This window comes from Cygnus atratus, chromosome 21 (genome assembly GCF_013377495.2).
Source record: "Cygnus atratus isolate AKBS03 ecotype Queensland, Australia chromosome 21, CAtr_DNAZoo_HiC_assembly, whole genome shotgun sequence".
Classification (NCBI taxonomy): Eukaryota; Metazoa; Chordata; class Aves; order Anseriformes; family Anatidae; genus Cygnus; species Cygnus atratus.
This window is the reverse complement of record NC_066382.1, coordinates 2502960-2521421: the sequence shown is the minus strand read 5'-3', so window position 1 is coordinate 2521421 and position 18462 is coordinate 2502960. Positions and strand designations below refer to the sequence as shown.

The following is an 18462-nucleotide window of genomic DNA, read 5'->3' as shown; positions in this document are numbered from 1 at the left end:
CTCCCTGCTGTTACTCCAGACAGAGTCCTTTCTAGCGCATGACCCACTGAAAAAGTACAAGATTTAACCACCATTCCCACAGGAACCAGGCAGGAATTTTTTTTTCCAAGTTGTGAGATGAAGGGATAAATATTTAAGTGCTTTTTAAAATAAGAGCTATATGAGGATTTGCTAATTCTTTTCACATGGGCCACCAAGGAGCCAATACGTGGTAAATCACATTCAGCTGTGCGCCTTCCCCCCTCCTCTGCCTGGGCTTGGACTCATGCCCCAGAGATGAAACACTGGAGCTCCCTGTCCAAGTCACCAGACACAGCCTGATGTCAGGTCCTTCTTCCCCTGTCTTCTCCACCCCCGTGTAGACCTCCCAGTTTAGGAGAGGGGAGGCTGGTGGCAGCAGTTCGGTCCAATGCTGAACAATATGCGCTTAGTCCGTCAATAAATAAGAAGTGCTTTGGTTTCACGTGGGCTGAGGTTTGTTTTGGACAGTCAGACGGCCGGAATTGCGGTGCTCACGGCCGTGTTCCGTGTAGCACCTCGAGCGTGAGCGTGGGCACGGGGCAGGAGATGGCTCTTGGCTCATCCTGGGACTTGAACGAAGCAGCACCAGTGGGGTCCTGGCCTGCAGCACCACAGCCAGCTTTCCTGGTGGCAAAGTGGCAGACCTAGCAGAGACCCGTTTAGAAATAGTGCTGAAAGTAATGTTTAATTTTAACAATGCTGAATAAAGGGGAGGAGAGGGGGAGAAATTACAGGAATTACCCATTATTCTTAATGGTAAGAATAATGATGTGAGAGCATATTTATTTTTAGCTAAAACTTGCCCTTGAAAATGTAACTGTACACCGTGCGTTATACGGCAACCCATTTTAAACTAAACACCTTGGCAATTAAGATTGAAAGGAGCAAACTGAGGCTGAGGTGTTTTAACAAGGGAACTGTGTTGTGTGGTGCAAATGATCCGATCCTTTCTGTCCTCCGAGTCTCCAGCTGACATCGTAGGTTTGGTGCAGCTTTCGTTCCCCTCTGACAGCTGTTTACAAACTGCTTTTCCATGTGACTTTTACTGCACGCAGACATCTCCAGATAAGCATCCCCGACTGTTTGCATAGAAAATCCCAGCTCCCTGAAGATGGCATCCAGGTCCTCGTCACTGCTGCTGACAGCATGAAGGCAAACCAACCCAGCTCTGTCCCTCGCCTTCCTCTCCCGTCCCCCATTACACCATATGGATTCCCTCAGACCGTAATGTGTTCCACTGCATTTCAACGCTGTGCAGAAGCCGAAGCCAGGAATGTTTTTCTGTCCAAATATAGTCAGGCTGACAGTCTTTGCCTGTAGTCCAAGCCAAATACCCACACTTCAGAACCTGAGACCAGCAAAATTCAGCTGAACTCCGAAGTCACAACTGCACTTTTCCGCCCTTGTATAAAGGCAGTCTTTTCAGGGGTCGGGCTGCCTGATAAATCATGGAGAATATTTTCAGCTTTAAAGAACCAAAGGTGAAACTTGAGAGTTTGACTGTCCTCTTGCCCTTGGTATGGAGCAACACTATCTCTCAGGAATGGGTCTGGTGAATTGTCTGAAACATCTGCGAGAGGCTTCAGAAACAGCGAGGTTCTCCGGAACGCGCTTTTATTAAAGATCTAGATCGTAACTTTCAGGGGGATCTGAACCAAGGTGTGTATCTTATAAAAACCTTTGCTTTCTCTACAGGGGGACAAAGGAAATTCTTAGGTCTCTCAGGCTATGTGTTTGTAAGTTCTCAATTCATGTTTTAAAACCCAGGTCCACTTGTCATCTTCAGGACCAGTAAGACACTAACGGGTGCTTTGAAGTCCTCGTTTCAGGCTCCTGCTCTGTGAGATTCCTGCTTGACCTCAGAAAGTCTCTTACGCAGTGCTGCTGTCTCAGCACTGACCACAGGTGCAGGTAAGGTGCAGATTACGGCGCTGCCCTGCCCTCAAGGCGGATGTGAAGCTAAATGCTCTGAGACTGAGACACTCGGACACTTCGGCAGGAGGAGAGGCCACACATAACGGTGCACAGGGTACGTTTTTCAAACAGCGCTGACTCGTATGAGCCTTATGAAGGGCAAGTGCACTTACTGCTGTTACGCAGTTGCACGGCTGAAACTCAATGTTCTTCCAGCACTGTGTTTGCTAGCAGTATTTCTTCTGAGCCAGTACTACTTTACTGGAGAAAAGTTCTTGGCTAAAGTTTCAGTCACATTCCAAGGCAGGTCTTTGCTTTGAGATTCCCCTTCTCCATCAGTCTTCTGCAGACTGACAGAAACTTCTTCAGGGGCCTGAGACAGTGCTGAATTGCGGAGCCGCTCACTTACCAGTTTCTTGCTTCATTCTCTGGTCGTAAAAACCATCGGAGGTGCATTTGCACCACTCTTGGGGCTCTGAATAAAGCACAGGTTGGGGGTGCTCAGGCGCAGACTTGTCTCCTTCCGCCAGCTGTGCTACTGGGACGCGGTGTAACTCCCTGCAAAGTGGCAGCTAACAGCTGAGACTAGACAGGATTTCAAACTGCTGCAGTTCGGCTGCTTTGGTCTGCAGGTGTTGGAGCCCTGTACCCTTGCTTTCTGCCCTTTTCTCCCAGTTCTATCCGAAACTTCCTTCTGTGTTACTCCTCCTTCTGTCCTGGTGTCTGAACAACTCCTGCACTTTGCCCACTCTGCAGAAAGCATGTTTTTTGTCTGGGGGGGAACTTGGTAAAAACTGAAAATGTTCATGGAACTACACACAGGCTCATTGGTCATCTTTGTTCTGAGTTGTTTGAGAAATCTGGGCCAGCTTTAGTCCCAAAATACGTGAAATCTCTGAAACGTCACAAACCCGATTACGAACTAGGAAAAAAATGTCAAATTAGATTATTTTTAATTACTTTATGTACAAGAGGTTTCTGAAACCTTTCCATCTTTCAGATATGCCCTAGGAATGTTTCTTACTGGCACCAAAACTGCCCGCTCCCTGCCTTTGCTGGAGCTGGGAGATGGCAGCGAGTTCCTTTCCTCTGCCTGGTCAGAGCCGTTCAGCTGAGGACCCCACCTCCGAAGCGCCGAGTGTCCCGCGCTCGGTGACCAGGCAGAAATGAAGAACTGAGAATTTCTGAGTAAGCTTTTAAAAAGTCCCAAACTGACTCAAGCCCACAGCCCGGAGATGCTTTAAAGGCTTCAGCTGCTCTAGGCAAACTGGCCACCTTCCTTCTCCAAGTCTGTCTGCGGTGCTCGAGCTGAGGTACCCCAAACCAGCATGACTGAAAATATTCCTCTTTGTGAGCGTAACAAGCCCTTACTGGGTCGCTCTCAAGTACCCAAGGAATTTGCAGGAGTCACTTCCCAAGTTTCATGGATGAGGGAGTTGATGTTTACTTTGATCGGAGTTTGTAAACTCCCCGACCAAAATTTCCTGAGTGGAGAAATGGTGCTTGCTCTCGCCCAGCATCTCCTTTTTCATTCTGCTCCTGAAGCCAGGCTCTGACAAATGACAGCTCCCCTACCACGGAGCACCCTGAGCAAGCATTCCGCGGGCGTGATGCTGGCTTCTGGATTCCCTTTTCTGCCCCCTCCCCCAATTTCTTCATTACATAAAGCTGACAACTGCAGATTTGTCCTCTGCTGATTATACAGGCAGTTAAAGAGAAGAGTTCATGTCCATCCCAGCTTGTTTCACTTTGCTCCTTCCCCGCCAGCCCAACTTTCAGCTGCAGTAATCTGATACCACTTGGCAGAGGCTAAGAGAATGAGAATTTTTGGCACATTGGAAAGAGGCTTAATGTAAAGTCGGCTTGCTTCTTGCTTGCTTTTTTTTTTTTTTTCCTTTCCTTTTTTTTCTGAAACTCTCGTGGTTCTGCACAACTCTGGCAGTAGCTGCAGGACTCCTCACAAATGTTCCAGATGCAGCTGTGAGCAAAAGGATTAGCAATGCATTCTGCAAAGGGGATGCCTTAGGAGCTCTCATCTCCCTCTAAAAAGTACTAAAGACTGACATGGAACAAATAGAACAACTTTGTGCAAGCAGAAAGAAGAGCTTCAGCTTCCTCTTGGTGGACAAGAAGAAGAGCAATGGCTATCGAACCCTCGTGGGATTTTTGTGCATATTCCCTTTGGTGGCTTTGCTGGCTGTTGTGGGAGATCCAGCTGGAGCTGCAGTTCAGAAAAGTCAGGTAGGGAAAGGATCAAACTCTGAAAAGCTTGGAAGGGGAGTGGGGATATCAAGTGTGTGTGTGTGCTGTTTTTAGGCGACTGATAAACTCAGGAAGCAATCTAACCGATACGTATGTGACTGTGCTAAGGCAACCAGATGTATGTCTATTCAAGCCCCTTTTAGCAAAGGATCCTGAGAGGTTACGATGCATCTAAATAAAATCGGATTACTAGAGATGTGTACACAGCTTGCAGATGACCAACTGGTGCCTGCATAAAAGCTTTGTGTTTGCCCTCAGAACTTGAGCTCTCCTGAGCACCTCTGCTCTCCCAGCCCGGCGTGATGTGGCACACACATATTCTGGTTTCTGCAGCAGCTGAGATTCCTAGGAACTCCAGAGGCAGGGCTCATGGTGTAAGACAGAAACTGGGAGTTGATGCTGGACCTACAGAAACTATTAGCTACATTAACTCTCTGTCAAGGTCTATCCGTTAGTAAGATAAGCTGGGACAGACTGGGCTTCGGGTGGAGCTATAGCAGGACACTGGGACTCTCAGAAGCTGATGTTCACTTAATCTTCACTTTTAGCTTCATTTTAGCTTTCAATTTTAGAAAAAGAAACAATTTAAGAGCTTTTACCACTTCCTGCTGTTTGTGTTTATGATGACCCTGGCAGTAGCATCCCTCATTTGCATCACGTATTCAGGGCTCTTATTAACTTGGTTCTGAGCCACGGAGTTGTGTTGCTGTTTAGTTTGAGAGGGGAACTGCACGACTAGGAGAGAGAGAGGAAAGAATTACATTCATTACAGCTCAGTGAAGTGAATTAATGGAGGCCTGACTGCCTGGGGTGAACAATATAGACCAGGGATGCTGACCAGTGTCTGCCTTTATCTGTATATATTTTAGTGTCTGTTGAAATTGTTAGGGAAGGGCGTTGAAACATCTGTCCTTCTTGTGGTATCTCCCAAACTTTTTGAATACTTAAGACCTTAATCCACAGTCGAGTGGGCTTCCTCCTGGGAATTGCTGACCTCTTCTCCAGTTCTGAATATTCCCATAGTCTCGGCTCTTTGGCATCCAGACAGATGCTTTGATCCAAATTACACTGTAATTTTTAACTAGATCATTCCCGTTTCTGTCAGAACCCTAAACCTGAGCTACAGCATGTGTGTTGGGCATTGGTTCTGAGATGAAAAGCCTACTGTCTTTTTACACCCTATGCTGGTGTAATTTATAGCCCCGTGGCAGAGAAGGCAGAAGAAGCAGTGCCCATCACTCAGGCCCTGCAGCTGGTGGCTCGGTGCTATCACAAAGTGGAGATGGCAGCAGTTGGGCTGTGCATTATAGAGGCCAGAAAGCAAACGTGCTGTGTGTTCTGCTGGCTGTGCTAAGGAGCAGGGGGATCTATCACAAACAACTACCAAAGGGTGTTAATGTCTGACCTCATCCCCTTATCAAGACTCCTGAGTCAGCCTGCAGACAGAGCAGGAATTCCCAGTACCAGCAGTCCTGGGCTGGTGATGCCAGAACGAGCGTGCAGTCAGGCCCTGTGCTGCAAGGGATCATAGAGAAAGGAACAGAAGAACATAAGAAGGTAGGATTTGCCTAATTCTACCCTACTAGAAAGAGATGCAAAAAGGAGGATAATACCTTACTATCCCATAATTATGAGCTAATCTTCTCCAGGCTTCTCTTACAGCTCCAGCAGAACTGAGCACACTACGAAATACGGGTTCTTCAGACAGATCCCAGAGTAGAGCAAACTAGGTGACAAAGGTTAAAAGGGAGAAGTGACCCCGAGTGCTCATTCAAGAGCAAATTGGCACCGGAAGGCTCCCAGAAATGTGATCAAATAATGCCCTGCCAAAAGCTTTGAAGGTAAGATAGTTAACGTCTCTCTGTGTCATAGGTGACACTGTGTGGCCCTTGCGTGCCATACGTTCGCTCTGCTGAACCCAAACCGTGAGTCAGGCCCACGGCTGAGCTGACAGGCTAGAATAGAAGGCTGTCCTAGAAAAGAAAGAGGCTGAGATTAGAGCAAGCAGAAGCCAGTGCAGCACACAGACACGAGCAGAAGAAACTGGTTTCCTGTTGGGATAGAGTCCCTCAGCCTTTCCCCAGTCATGACTAGCTGCAGTCATGGAGCGATTTGAGCAGTGTCTGGCAGCTGCAGCTTCTGGCTTCTCGTCCTTCCTTGCCGTTGGCTTGCTGTAGGCCAGGGATCTGCTGTTTTGCCTCTCCAAGCCTCAGCTGTTCCACGCGTAAAATGCAGACTTCTGTCGGATGTGCTGTGAGGTCGGACAAACTCAGACTGGTGCAGCTTTTGTAATGTTGCCACTGTACGGACTGCGTAGCGTTGGTCTCGGTGCCTCTGGAGTAAAGATGACCCAAAGACATTCGGTATCTTCCTCCTGAAAGGGGAGGCAGAGCAGGTGGACTTCCAGAGCTCTCTGCTGGTCCCATGCCTTTACCTCTGCTACTGTAGGTAGAGGCAGGCGTGCCACCGAATGTGATGTCTTTTACTGTGCGGTGGCTTTAAACGCACTCCAGGGTTTCCAGGGCTCCAATTTACTTTGAAAGCATTTCAGATCCACAGTCCAGCTTTATAAAGAGCTCTCGCACAAAGGGTTGCCTGTTCGACTCATTTATCCAGTGCTTCATTTCTTCTGTGGTTAGGCTGGAGAGCAACAGCAAAGTGAAAAGGAAACGAGAACTTTTCAGGAAGAGCTGCAGCTCTGCTGGGGCCAGGAGCTTTCTGAGGCCTCGTTTCTGTTCCATCTGTGCTGCTCTCCAGGAGAGAGGAGCAGCTGCAGTGCCCTGTCCTGGAGTTATGCAACAGCTCAGGGGAGCCTACAGCACCGATCCTCTGGGAGCTAGCACCGAGGGATGCTGCTCCCTTCTTTCACCTGAGCGATGCCCCAGGAATTCGTAGCATAGCCCCTCTTTTGCTCTGTCCTGGTCTTGTTCAGCGTGCTCAGAGCAGGCGTGCTCTGCCAAGCACTGAGCAGCCGATGTGCCAGTCCCTTCTCCTGGACAAGGGAGGGCTGCCCGCGCTCCCCAGCCAGCACGTGCCCCACACCCGGTAGGTTTTCTTTTACGCTGTTCTATCCTGCAGTCTCTCCCATCTCCTTCAACCTCCTGTTTTGTCTTTTAAGGAAGATGCCACATCGCCTGGTCTTCGTGGAGCGAGCGCCTCTGCTTTGCACAGCTCACCTTTCCCACCTCGGCCTCCAGCACGGAGAAAGCGATACACGATCACGCCGGGGCACTTGAAGTGGGACCACTTCAACCTGACCTACAAGTATGGACTTGCATCAGCCCCAGAGTTGGCTCTTTCTAAGTGACCATGGGCTCTGAGTTTTTTTTTCTGCTGTGGGCATGATATTAACCGTACGAATATTGCTAATCCATTTGTCAGTGAGTGATAGCTGCTAACGGCACTCTAAAGCAGGAAGTTTTTCTACCACCTCTCACCTCGGCTGCGCGCTGTCTGGAGCATCCCCACTGCGCTAGAAGCAAGTAGCACATGTGGCAGCAAGCTGAGACTAACAGTAAAACTGTTTGGGGGCAAATTGAGGCTTCCCAGAGCTAGGGCTGCCCGCAGAAGGTAGGGAATTGAACACTGGCTCTGTCGTGCTGTTATTTTTAGAAGAACTCCATCTGAACCTAAGTCATCACTGAGGGAAATTGCTGTTGAAAGGTTCTGTGATTTCAGGAGGACGGAGCTCCGTTAGTGTTGAGTGCTTTTAGGAATCACTTTCTCCCTGTTGTCTTCGGGAAAGCACACCAACTCTCAGGTTACTAACAAACAAAAAAAAACCCTTGGCAATTCTAGGGTGAGTGAATATTAACCCCAATATTTTCAGACTTTTCTGCCAGAGAAAGTGGCTGTTCAGCATAGCGGTGGAGCTGTGTGTATGTGCAGTGCTGGTACTGCCAACAAGCAGGCTGTTATTCGGAGCCAAACGTAATGGACTCCTATGGATTTTCGCATTGAACTTTCACGTTGCTGTCTGGCTGTACTGCTAGCGTTAGTTTTGTTAAATCCTGCTTGGTGCTTAGCCTCAGGGCAGGCACGCTTCCTGAATTCAGCAGTGGCTGAACAGCCCCTGAAACTGCGGTGAGCTGTGGTGGCAGCATCCTGGACAGATGCTTTTTCTCTCTGGGCAAATATCTATGGCATTGGTGAATGTTTTCAGGAGAGTTAGGATGAGTTCAGACAGAGCAAGGTTTGGGGAATCCCCTTGGAAGCAATTTCATAAGACGAGCACTGGCAGGTGGAATCGGGCTGTCCTGGTAAGCTCAGGCTGGCAGGAGTCCTGGAAGTGTGACTGGAGAGGCCTGCTGATCCCTGCTGGCTGACAGAGCTGCACATCTTCTGGGAAACAGTGGAGCCAAATCATTTTTTTCCCAACGTCTAATGTGCTAACAAAGGCCTTTTTAATGAGGCTGCTGACTCCAGCCTCTCCTTTAAAGTACAGAGCAAGCCCCAAACAGAGCCCTTGAGGGAGCCGCCATCCCCAGCAGGTAGGCAGCAGGGCTGGGCTGGCAGGTCACGTCGGGCTCTTGAAAGCATCCCAATTGCTACACGCAGGCAATTTGCTGAATGCAGATCTGCTTTTGGGGTAAGGTAAGTTTTTAGGAGCCTTCTATACCTTACCGTGGTACAGACAGGGGTTCTGCCATCCTTCACTAGAGATTTTCTTACAGATCAGCTGTGTCTGTACCTGCAGCCTAAGCGAAAGCCTTAGTTTCTCTCCCAAATGATGAGATTTTTTCAAAGGAAATGTCTTGTTTTGCTATCAAACCTTTGGAGCCCTCTTTCAAAAGTGCCGCCTGAGAGCATAGTAACTCAGCATGTGCGTGTACGTTGTAGCCGCAGCGATGGGAGGGAGTTACCTGCTGCTGGAAGGCAGTTGCTTTCTCTTCTAGCAGCGCTGCACCACAGACAGGTAGGCGTTAGGATAAAGTGGATTTCCGAGAGAACCTTGTCTAAAATATTCTTAATATCCAATCCAAGCTACTCCTGTTTTGAACCTGTTAGAGTGCATGGAAAGTCTTGGTTGTCTGATACAGCCCTGAGAGCCTTTGTCTCATGTGTGGGGAGGGAGCAGCATTTTCCTGAGGTTGTTGTGTGTCCCTACAGAATCCTGTCCTTCCCGAGAAACCTCATAAATGCCAGGGACACACGCAAGGGGCTAGCAGCTGCATTCCGGATGTGGAGCGAAGTTTCGCCATTCAGCTTCAAAGAAGTCCCACGCCACGTAGATAGTGACCTGAAAATAGGTGAGCTGCACAGCCGCCTGCGCTGCCAGGAGGCTGTTGTGTGTGCCGTCTGTCTGTCTGCTGCTCTCTCCTCTCCTTCCTGTCCTTCTGCCCCTACCACCACGCACAAGTCACCTCCTGACTTTCTCAGGCCTAGAAGAATGTTAGCGCTGAGCTCTTACTTGCTCCGTCTCAAACCCAGCTGTACGTTCTCCCTGGGATTTATGGCCTGTGCACACTAATTATTTCTTGTGCAGATGGCAGCAATATTGAAATAATGAGCAGAGTTTCCAGTGTTTCGCAATAAGCAGTTCAGTCTGCTGTTGCATGAGGCTACTTCCAAGCACATGATAAGCCTTCCCAGGGGCCTGTCCTGCTACCACTTGTGAGCTCCAGGTGGCCCCGTTCCAGTGGACGCAGGGTGCATTGTGAAGCTGTTGTGGTGCTAGCAAAAAGTCAGCAAGCAGCTGCAACTGTAAGGCTGTTTGTTCGTTTGCGTGTAAAATTCAATGATTACGTCCTGGGGTTATCATCTCACTGTCCTGTGTCCTGGGGTTAGTGTCACACTGTCGAACTTCACTCAGAAAAAACCCTGAAGTTTCCTTGTGATGTTGCAAAAAGCATTCAGCATTCCTTTCTGAAATATAGATTCCTTTGTGTGCACTGGGGACAGCTCTAAATCCAAGGTCATCACTGGGCTGAGCCTAGTTTGCCTCACAGCCCTTGTTCCTGACAGTTGCTTTGCATTTATTTTTCCTGTTGTGTCTGTAGGTTGCAAAAAAACCATGTGGGATAGAGCAATAGATTTCTTAGTAAACCACAAGTTTACATGCCTCTGTCCTGGACGGGCTTATCCCGCTAGATACACTAAATCTGTTTCCTTTTTCATAGGCTTCTACTCCATCAATCACACGGACTGTCTGGAGTCTCTCATTCACCACTGCTTCGACGGAACAACGGGGGAACTTGCCCATGCCTTCTTCCCACCCAACGGAGAAATCCATTTTGATGACCACGAATACTGGATATTGGGAAATACCCGGTTCAGCTGGAAAAAAGGTAATACGTGTCTGAGGGAGGACATCGATGATGCCTGTAAGATTTAGACCTTAGTCCTGAGTGCCAGTTCTGCCAGATTCTCTACCATAGCAGCCTAATTCCATTCTTTTATTGCAGATAGTTCAGTAGTTGATTTGCGTACAGTTCAGCCACCTCTGTACAACTTCTCACTTCAGAAGGCGAATGTGAGGCTAGCAGTACTTGTTCCCAATTACTGCATCTCTGCCCAAAGCTGAGCTAGCTCAGGTATTGGCTCAAAGGATGGAAAAAAGTAGAATAAAATTATTGTTCTTCCAAGTCACGTCAGTGAGATTTAGCAGAAGTCTTTAAGAGCCAAAAAAATCCACTGACTAAGGATTCCTATTTAATATGCTGATAAGTTAAGCACATGTGCAAGCTACCCCCTTCAGATGCTTTCTTCCCATAAACAGTTGGATTCAACACAGGAATTGTGCGATACTGCCGTGGCCTGTAATTATGCAAGATACCAGGATAGGTGTCAGTAATAATAGCACCTCTTTTGAGTCATCCTTCAGGTAAAATCCATCCCTGCTGGAAGCGGGCTTCAAGGTGCTACTGAGAAGCCTCAGTTCAGCCCCACAAGCAGAAGTCAGCTGGAGGCTTTTTCAGGCTGGAGTATTGCAGCTAGCAACCTCACCCCCAGGCAGTCAGTTCCAGTCACAGCTCAGGGCTGCAGGAACAAAGCAGCAGAAAGCTGCCAGGAGGTTGTGAATATTACAGGGCACTTGCCCCCATTTCAAACATTGCTCTTCCAGAGCAGTCTTCCTATAGTCTGGCAAGAACCGCTGATAAAATTAGAAGTGTGTGTAAGTAATTGGCTTGACAGTTTGCACCCAAGCAGCTACAGAGAAGGTAAAATGGGCAACCTTTCATAAGACCACACCTTCTAAGTGCTAAAGTATTTCCTCTGGTTTTACACCAGGATTAGCAAATGTACTTCACCACAGTCAGCTTTTTTTTCCATTTCTCTTCCAGGTGTTTGGCTTACAGATCTGGTACACGTAGCAGCTCATGAGATAGGCCATGCCTTAGGACTCATGCACTCCCTGAACCCCAATGCCCTCATGCACATCAATGCCACTTTGACTGGGAAAAAGACCATCTCTCAAGATGAAGTCTGGGGAATTCAGAGGCTTTACGGTAAGGAAGGCAGGGTTGTGCTTGGGATTTGGCTGGACTAGGCTATAAACCAGGGAGCATTACCCAGGAGGAATTGTATTCCTTTTTTATTTAAAGTGGAACTAAAAGGAGGTAGCGTTGTCTGTTTCTGGCACTGATAGTTCCACATGCCAAAGACAGGAGGCCAGCCACAAAGAATAGATTACTGTGTGGTATCTGGCAGGCTTCATGCTCCCACCTCCCCCCGTGGCGGGTCTGAAAGCTACTTGACTGACCCCCTCAAACCTTACATCCTCAGCCTGTGCTGAGCGGCTCCAGCACAGGCACTGCGGTGTTCCCTTATGCCTAGATTATTGTGCTGCAGCCCAGCACCACCTCTGGGCACGTACTCTGAGCCTTACTTTTGTACCGTGCTTCACCCAAGCCAAAAGGCTAATTTTAGCCATAGAGAGTCCCGACAATGCGTTTGTACATTTGCTAACATGAAGGGAAGGGAAAAGCTCGCATGCAAAGGAAGGGGGAAGGCAAACAGCTGTTAATTACTCTTTCAGCTGGATTGGGCTGTGTTACCAGAACATGACAGAGCTCTCTGCAATCCAGACAGGCTGTGGCAAGATGCTCTGGAGTTCCAGCACATTTGCCTGCCACTCTTCAAATGCTACTCTGTTTTTATCACTGATAGTATTGCGCTAAAGTAGCACAATGTCTAGCCCCCGTTCTTCTAGTAAAGGCATCCTGCTCTTATTTATTTTACTCCCATTTTAGATCCCTTCCCCTCTCAGCACTATCGTTAACATTGAGCAATCTGATTTGGGTGAAATGTCAATTTGTTTCTTAGAGGGAACAGTCTGTCCCCCCAGTCGCTCTAATGCCTTGTCTCTTTCTGTTTCAGGATGCAGAGACAGATTATTTATGTGCCCATCATGGGCACGAAAAGGTTTCTGTGAGACACGCAGGAAATTGATGAAAAAGCACTGTCCTTCCACCTGTGACTTCTGCTACGGTACCGTAACTTTTCTTCTGGGGTTTTGTGGGGGGTTGCAGAGGGAGGAGGTAAAGCTTAGCAGCCCTTGCTGCAGGGGTAGGCAAGATCTTTACACTGGAGACCAGAGGATGCAAGTGACTAGCCCCACCCAGCTCTAATGAGAAGCGTAGCAGAGATGCCGTCCTGTGCATCTGAGCCAAATCAAGGCTTGGAAATAGGACTCAGCTTTTATGTTTAAATATTTGTGGACGAGACCATTAAACTGTCCCGTTGTTCCCTAGTTTAACTGAACCAATGCTAGGGAGTTTCTGAACACACAAGTGCTCCACGTGCCTCAGACTGCTTCCCTTTTGGACCCAACTGAGGCAGTGAGCTGCTGATGTGTTAAATTCAGAGCTAAGAGATGCAGTACAGTACCCGATGCAGTGATGGGACAAAGACAAGACAAATGAAATCTCGAGCACAGCTGGACTTGAGCTGCTCCGCAGAAAAGGAGATAAAGTATGTTAATCACCTTATCTAGTCTCTCAGTTTTATGAATTCAGACAAGGGACTCATGCAGGATCACATCAACTTACTGCAGCTGTGGAGCTGAGTTTTAGATAAAAACCTGCTGCCCTTTAGGAGATGCACCATATAATTAGTATCTCACCAGTACAGAGGTGTTTTTTAGACCAGATTAATGCAAAAATGTGGTCAGATCGCTACAAACCCAAATATTCTAGGGGATCGTTCATAAACAGAACTTCTATTTTTCCATGTATATGAAATGAATGTGTTGCTTTTTATCCATCTCTATCAGTTTACATGCCATAAGCTAGTTATCTCTGCATATGAACAAGGTTAAACGTCCAGCCAAGAACTGTTCAGTGGGAGGCATTTTTAATAAATACTTTTAAGATTCCTTAGGTGATAACATAATGCTGTGAAAGTGTTTGGGGATGACTGAAGCTTGGTAATGAGACATGCTAACGTTCGTCATTTCTTTCTCGCAAATTCGGTGGACAGAATTCCCCTTTCCAACGGTTCCTCCTACTCTGCCCCCACCAAGGACAAAAACCAAGACTGTTTCCGAAGGCAGGAACGTCACCTTCCGCTGTGGACAGAAGATCATTCATAAAAAAGGCAAAGTTTAGTAAGTGCTGTCATTTATTTCAGTCCCTTAGGACACTTTGCAGCATACGTACCAAAAGGGAGGAAGAGTGAGGGCATATGACAAAACATTGTTCATAAGAGTGCCATTTATCTTCTGCAGCATGTGACTGTCTTTCAATTGGCACTCTGAGTAGAAAGAGGGGTGGCTCATTAACTGTGAGAAGGGAATGTGCAAATACTGTTTATAACATTATGAAGTATTATTTTTGGATATTTTATTTGGATAATTGTTACCACCAAGTCAAAGTCACAGGCCTGTATTCTGCAAAAACCCTGTCTTAAACGTTTATCCATTCACTAGCTTTCTAACTCTTACTAATGTAGAAGCATGTTATTTCTAGATGTTTCTTACTTCTAGATGTATCTAAAGCTGAGAGAAATATGCCTAAGTCCATGCGTTAGTTTAGACTCAGAACCCAATTTCCCATTCACTTTCAATAGGATTCAAACTCGTAGATTACTCAGGATAACGCACTGTTAAAACTGCCATCATCTACCTGAAAGAGACAGTGAAACTTAACGTCATTTTTGTTCAAGTCCCAGCTGTGCTGCAATGCACTTATTTGAACAAAACTTAACCAGCTGAGAGGACCGCTAACACATATTTTGTATTGTACTTGATATTTTATAGTTTAATTTCTATTTTTTTCTTATGACAGCTGGTATAAAGATAAGGAGCTTCTGGAATACTCATATCCAGGTTACTTATCCTTAAATGAGGATCACATGAGCATCATTGCAAATGCAATTAATGAAGGAACTTACACTTGTATAGTAAAGAAAAAAGAAAGAATCTTGACCACATATTCCTGGAGGATCAGACTGAGACACTAACGAAGGCTCTGGAATAAGAACTTCAATTACTGCTAGTTCTGTTTCAAATTCAGAATGGTTCTGTAGCATTTTGTATTTAATCTCCAGTAGTGCAAATGAACTTCTAAATCAGCCGCTTCCATACCTTGGGCAAGAAAGACTCTGGGACTTGATTACTGGAAGACAAAACTTTTCCAAGTTAGTTTTAATGGTAAATAATCCATCGAGCACATGCTGTTCAGAGAATTAAAAAATTAAAGAAAAAAATCAAGTGTAAGATTTTGCAGTTAACCTGGATCACTGCAGACTGCTGAAAAACAAGACCATAACCCTTCACCAAACACGTGGACGAACTTTGATGGCTCAGCTGTGTTGCAACGGAATCAGAGGTATTGTGGAAGGAAAATGACCAGTTATACTCTGTAAGTGTTTTGCTATCGTTTTCTTAGATCCTGGTACATAGTACTAGAAGCACATGTTAAAAAAAAAAACAACTAATAATTCTTTTTCTTTTAAACAACCCCTTTCTAATTACTCTATTCCACGTTTCAACACATTCAGTTCAGGTATCCGCAGAACATCTTTCCCCACAACCACTTTCCTGTGCTTTGTATTTATTACCTGTGTAACCTTAGCCCATATACTGTTTACTTTCATCTGCAGCTCCTCATAACTTGTCCTTTAGGTGTCTGGTCAATAAACTTCTCAACTCCTTCACCAGAGGTAAGATAACTTCCATTACTGTCACCCCCAGTCACTAAGAGATGAGGTGAATGTGCACAGCCATAGAAAAATAGCATTAGCTTGCTCGGCAAAGCCCAGTACACTCCAATGTCTGTATTAGCGAAGGATTCGTTTGCACAGTTAACAATCCCTGACAGTCCTTACGTTTAATAAGTACACGAAAGAAAGATCCTTGTCCAGTATTAAAGCAGCCTACATTGTTTTTTGCTTAGGTTCATCCATTTTTAGTTGTCCTCTTAACCTCTTCAAAGAAGTTTCTTCCTACTTTGAAGCACCACCAAAACTGCAAAGCATCTCATGTATTGCATTATAGGTCAGCAGTCTAGGAAGCTCTCTGTATTATGACAGCAAAAGTGCAAGGGAAAAGTAAGAAACTAAATCAGAATGATTTGTCTGGTACAATTGCAATGACAGTCATTTTACTGGCAGACATTTAGCACGAACTCTGCACATCTTCGTTTAACAGACCGGAGCAACACCACGTGGAGCTGAGCATCTCCTCTCAAGGCAGCTCTGTCTTCAGGATTTGGAGAAGAGAAATGAGAGCAACGAGCTGATCGTCACAGCCTTCAATACCTATCACAAGAGGATGTCAACGCTTCAGCTGCACGGATGCTTAATCCTAGGGCAGATCTGAAGCCCTTCAGCTCACAGCTTAACACTTTCTAAAACATCGTTTATTATTAACGAGTTTCGTGCAATTTCTCCGACTGCTGTTTACGTACATGGCAGTAACCTACCCCTACCTCCGCAGTGCTCTCCAGTTGATGCTCCTGGCAGGCAGTGTCCATGACAGAGTTTGGGGAATAAGGGAATGCCCAGGCAAAACTGGAGGCAGCTGCAGGGTAAGTGCTGCTAGCTACGGACCTGCTCTGCCACCGCCATCCTGTAAGGCGTTAGCCACCTTCAAATACTGGCTGTGGACCTGAAGGCCACTGGAAAAAGAAACCAATGAAACAAGTTGCACGTTTAAGACACCAGGCCACTACCCAGCTCTGTCACTCCTCCAGGATGCCACTGACACAAACCTTCCAGTGCGCATAGCTGTTCTGGCTACAGTTTCAAGGCTAGCTTGTCACCCCACACACTGTTCAAGGAACTCAGAAAAAAATTAAATTTTCTGTAAAGAAGCCAACAGCAACAACGACAAATTATGCTCTCTCTGTTGCCTGCACAGGAACACTGCATGACAGCTTCCATTTCTGAAACATAGATTTGCTGGGACAGAAAACACTTCATAGACTGGGTGATCTCTTCAAGGTAAGCAACAAAACTCACTTCCTCTTGGATTACAATCTGATTTTATAAAAATAAAAACTGAAATAAACCAACAACAAAATACGTACCTAAACTACAACAATCCTGTGATTCCACCGCACACTCGTGCACTGAAATCATTTGGAAAAATGGAAGTTCATCTTTGCAGATTTTCCATGGTTGGTTGAAATCAATCATTTAAAAAGACATGATTTCAAACTAATTGAATACTACAGTACTGTTCCTGGTAAAATAGACCTGAAAATATTTTCTCTCTTTACTTGCCTTTGCATAATTTATGTATGATTAAAAGCAAACAACAACTGTCAGTGTCAAAAATCCAGATCTGTTAGCCCATGTTGGAAAGAAGAATGCCTTCCAGCCACATCTGACACACCTGTTTAAGTAGTTACAGATCAGTAATCATTGCGGGTAAAGCACCGTTAGCATTTCAGGATTTCTGTCCCCTTTCACTGCTCACGTATTTAATGAGTAAATAAGCTTTGGATTCGGTTTTACCATCACGGTTACCTTATAGTATAAATATAAAATAAACTTCAAAAATGCATGGGTGCACGGGACAGTTAAGCTCAGAATCATACCAGGCAAGCACTGGGTGCCAAAATAGACATTTGAGCCAAAATAGGAGTTGCAGTACAGTAACTGAGGGAGAACGGGTATTTCCCTGCTACAAAAAAAAAAAAAGAACAAAAGAATTACACATCTCTCTCATAACCATATTGCATTTCCATTGTAATCCAGCATGAGGTTTTTGTTGTACTAAAAATATCCCAACCGAGATGAATAACCCTTTGTGTCAGGAAATCACCTCTTCCAGCGCTGCCTGCAACGATGTCAAGGAAGCTAAGAGGAAATAATGTCACCAAGTGCAAGATGCACAGCACAGCCTGAAACACAAGGTATTCAGTCATGGTTTAAGCCTTCACAGCACAGCACAGGCCATGGCAAAATAGCTCTCCCTGTCTGCAGGCTGTACAGATGTAGCAAAGAAACTGCTTTCAGTGGGTTCCTGATCACCACTCCTACCCCGCATAGACAAGTCTTGCTAAAATCATGCATCGTTAACAAACCAGTGGAAAACCTTTTTCTCCTTAGTACTAGGCAATCAGTGAAGAGACAACAGTTCTTCATTTAGCCACAGAAAAAATGGTTTTGTAAATTTACTACAATTTTAGTAATCCAAATTTTTAAGGTCCAAAGCCTTCATCCCGTAAAAAAAACGAACAATCAAACAGACAAACCAAAAGAAAACCAAAACCTCTGAAAATACACTGGAATGTTCATCACTTGAGCCTATTAACTGGACCGTTGCCCAGTTCTGACTGCACGAATACTCCAGTATTTTCCAAATCTTCCTGTCCCAGAAAAGGATGACAGCATTATAAATTACAGACTCAGAAGGCTGTGAGCTTCCAACATAATTCCTCTGGACATTTCCCTTATGAGAAAGGACTGGAATATGGCATTATTCAATCAGCAAAACGAAAAGTTATTCTTTCTATGAAAAAAGGACATATTTAAAAGAACTTTATAGAAAATAAAGTTTCAAGTCTCCATATTAAATCTTTTTGATTTATAAAACAATATAGTACTTCTTTTGCACCAGTGCCATCATAAATACATGTATACAACACATCGAACAGTGGTCAGCCCAGCAGTGCACTCCAAAATGTCAACGCGTATCGAGCCCAGCCCGGCCCAGCCCTCTCCAAGCTACACAACAGGAGAGATGATGCATAAGCATTATGATTTCTTGCCCAAACAACTGCACTCGGACACATAAAGCTTACTTTAAAAAAAAGAAAAGTTGTTTTCCTGGGCTGATCATATACTGCAATAATGTCAGCACAGACTGGGGGAGGG

At 45.8% G+C, this 18462-nt stretch overlaps 1 protein-coding gene across 5 annotated transcripts; it reads left to right on the top strand.

The window, feature by feature from the left end:
* Positions 1-3620: 3620 nt before the first annotated feature.
* On the top strand, positions 3621-18413 carry MMP23B (matrix metallopeptidase 23B). Of its 5 annotated transcripts, XR_004780426.2 has the most exons (10): positions 3624-4176; positions 7316-7461; positions 9307-9446; positions 10317-10484; positions 11481-11645; positions 12517-12627; positions 13618-13744; positions 14424-14999; positions 15241-15300; positions 15788-18413. XR_004780426.2 is itself a non-coding variant. In XM_035557783.2 (8 exons), exons 1-8 carry the CDS (start codon positions 4000-4002, stop codon positions 14596-14598), a joined length of 1209 nt encoding a protein of 402 aa, XP_035413676.1. In that variant the 5' UTR covers positions 3625-3999; the 3' UTR covers positions 14599-18413. The 5 variants fall into 5 exon arrangements, 1 of the variants encoding a protein (XP_035413676.1); XR_004780424.2 differs by lacking the exon at positions 15241-15300 and having other exon boundaries at positions 3621-4176; XR_004780425.2 differs by having other exon boundaries at positions 3625-4176; positions 14424-15300.
* Positions 18414-18462: the final 49 nt, after the last annotated feature.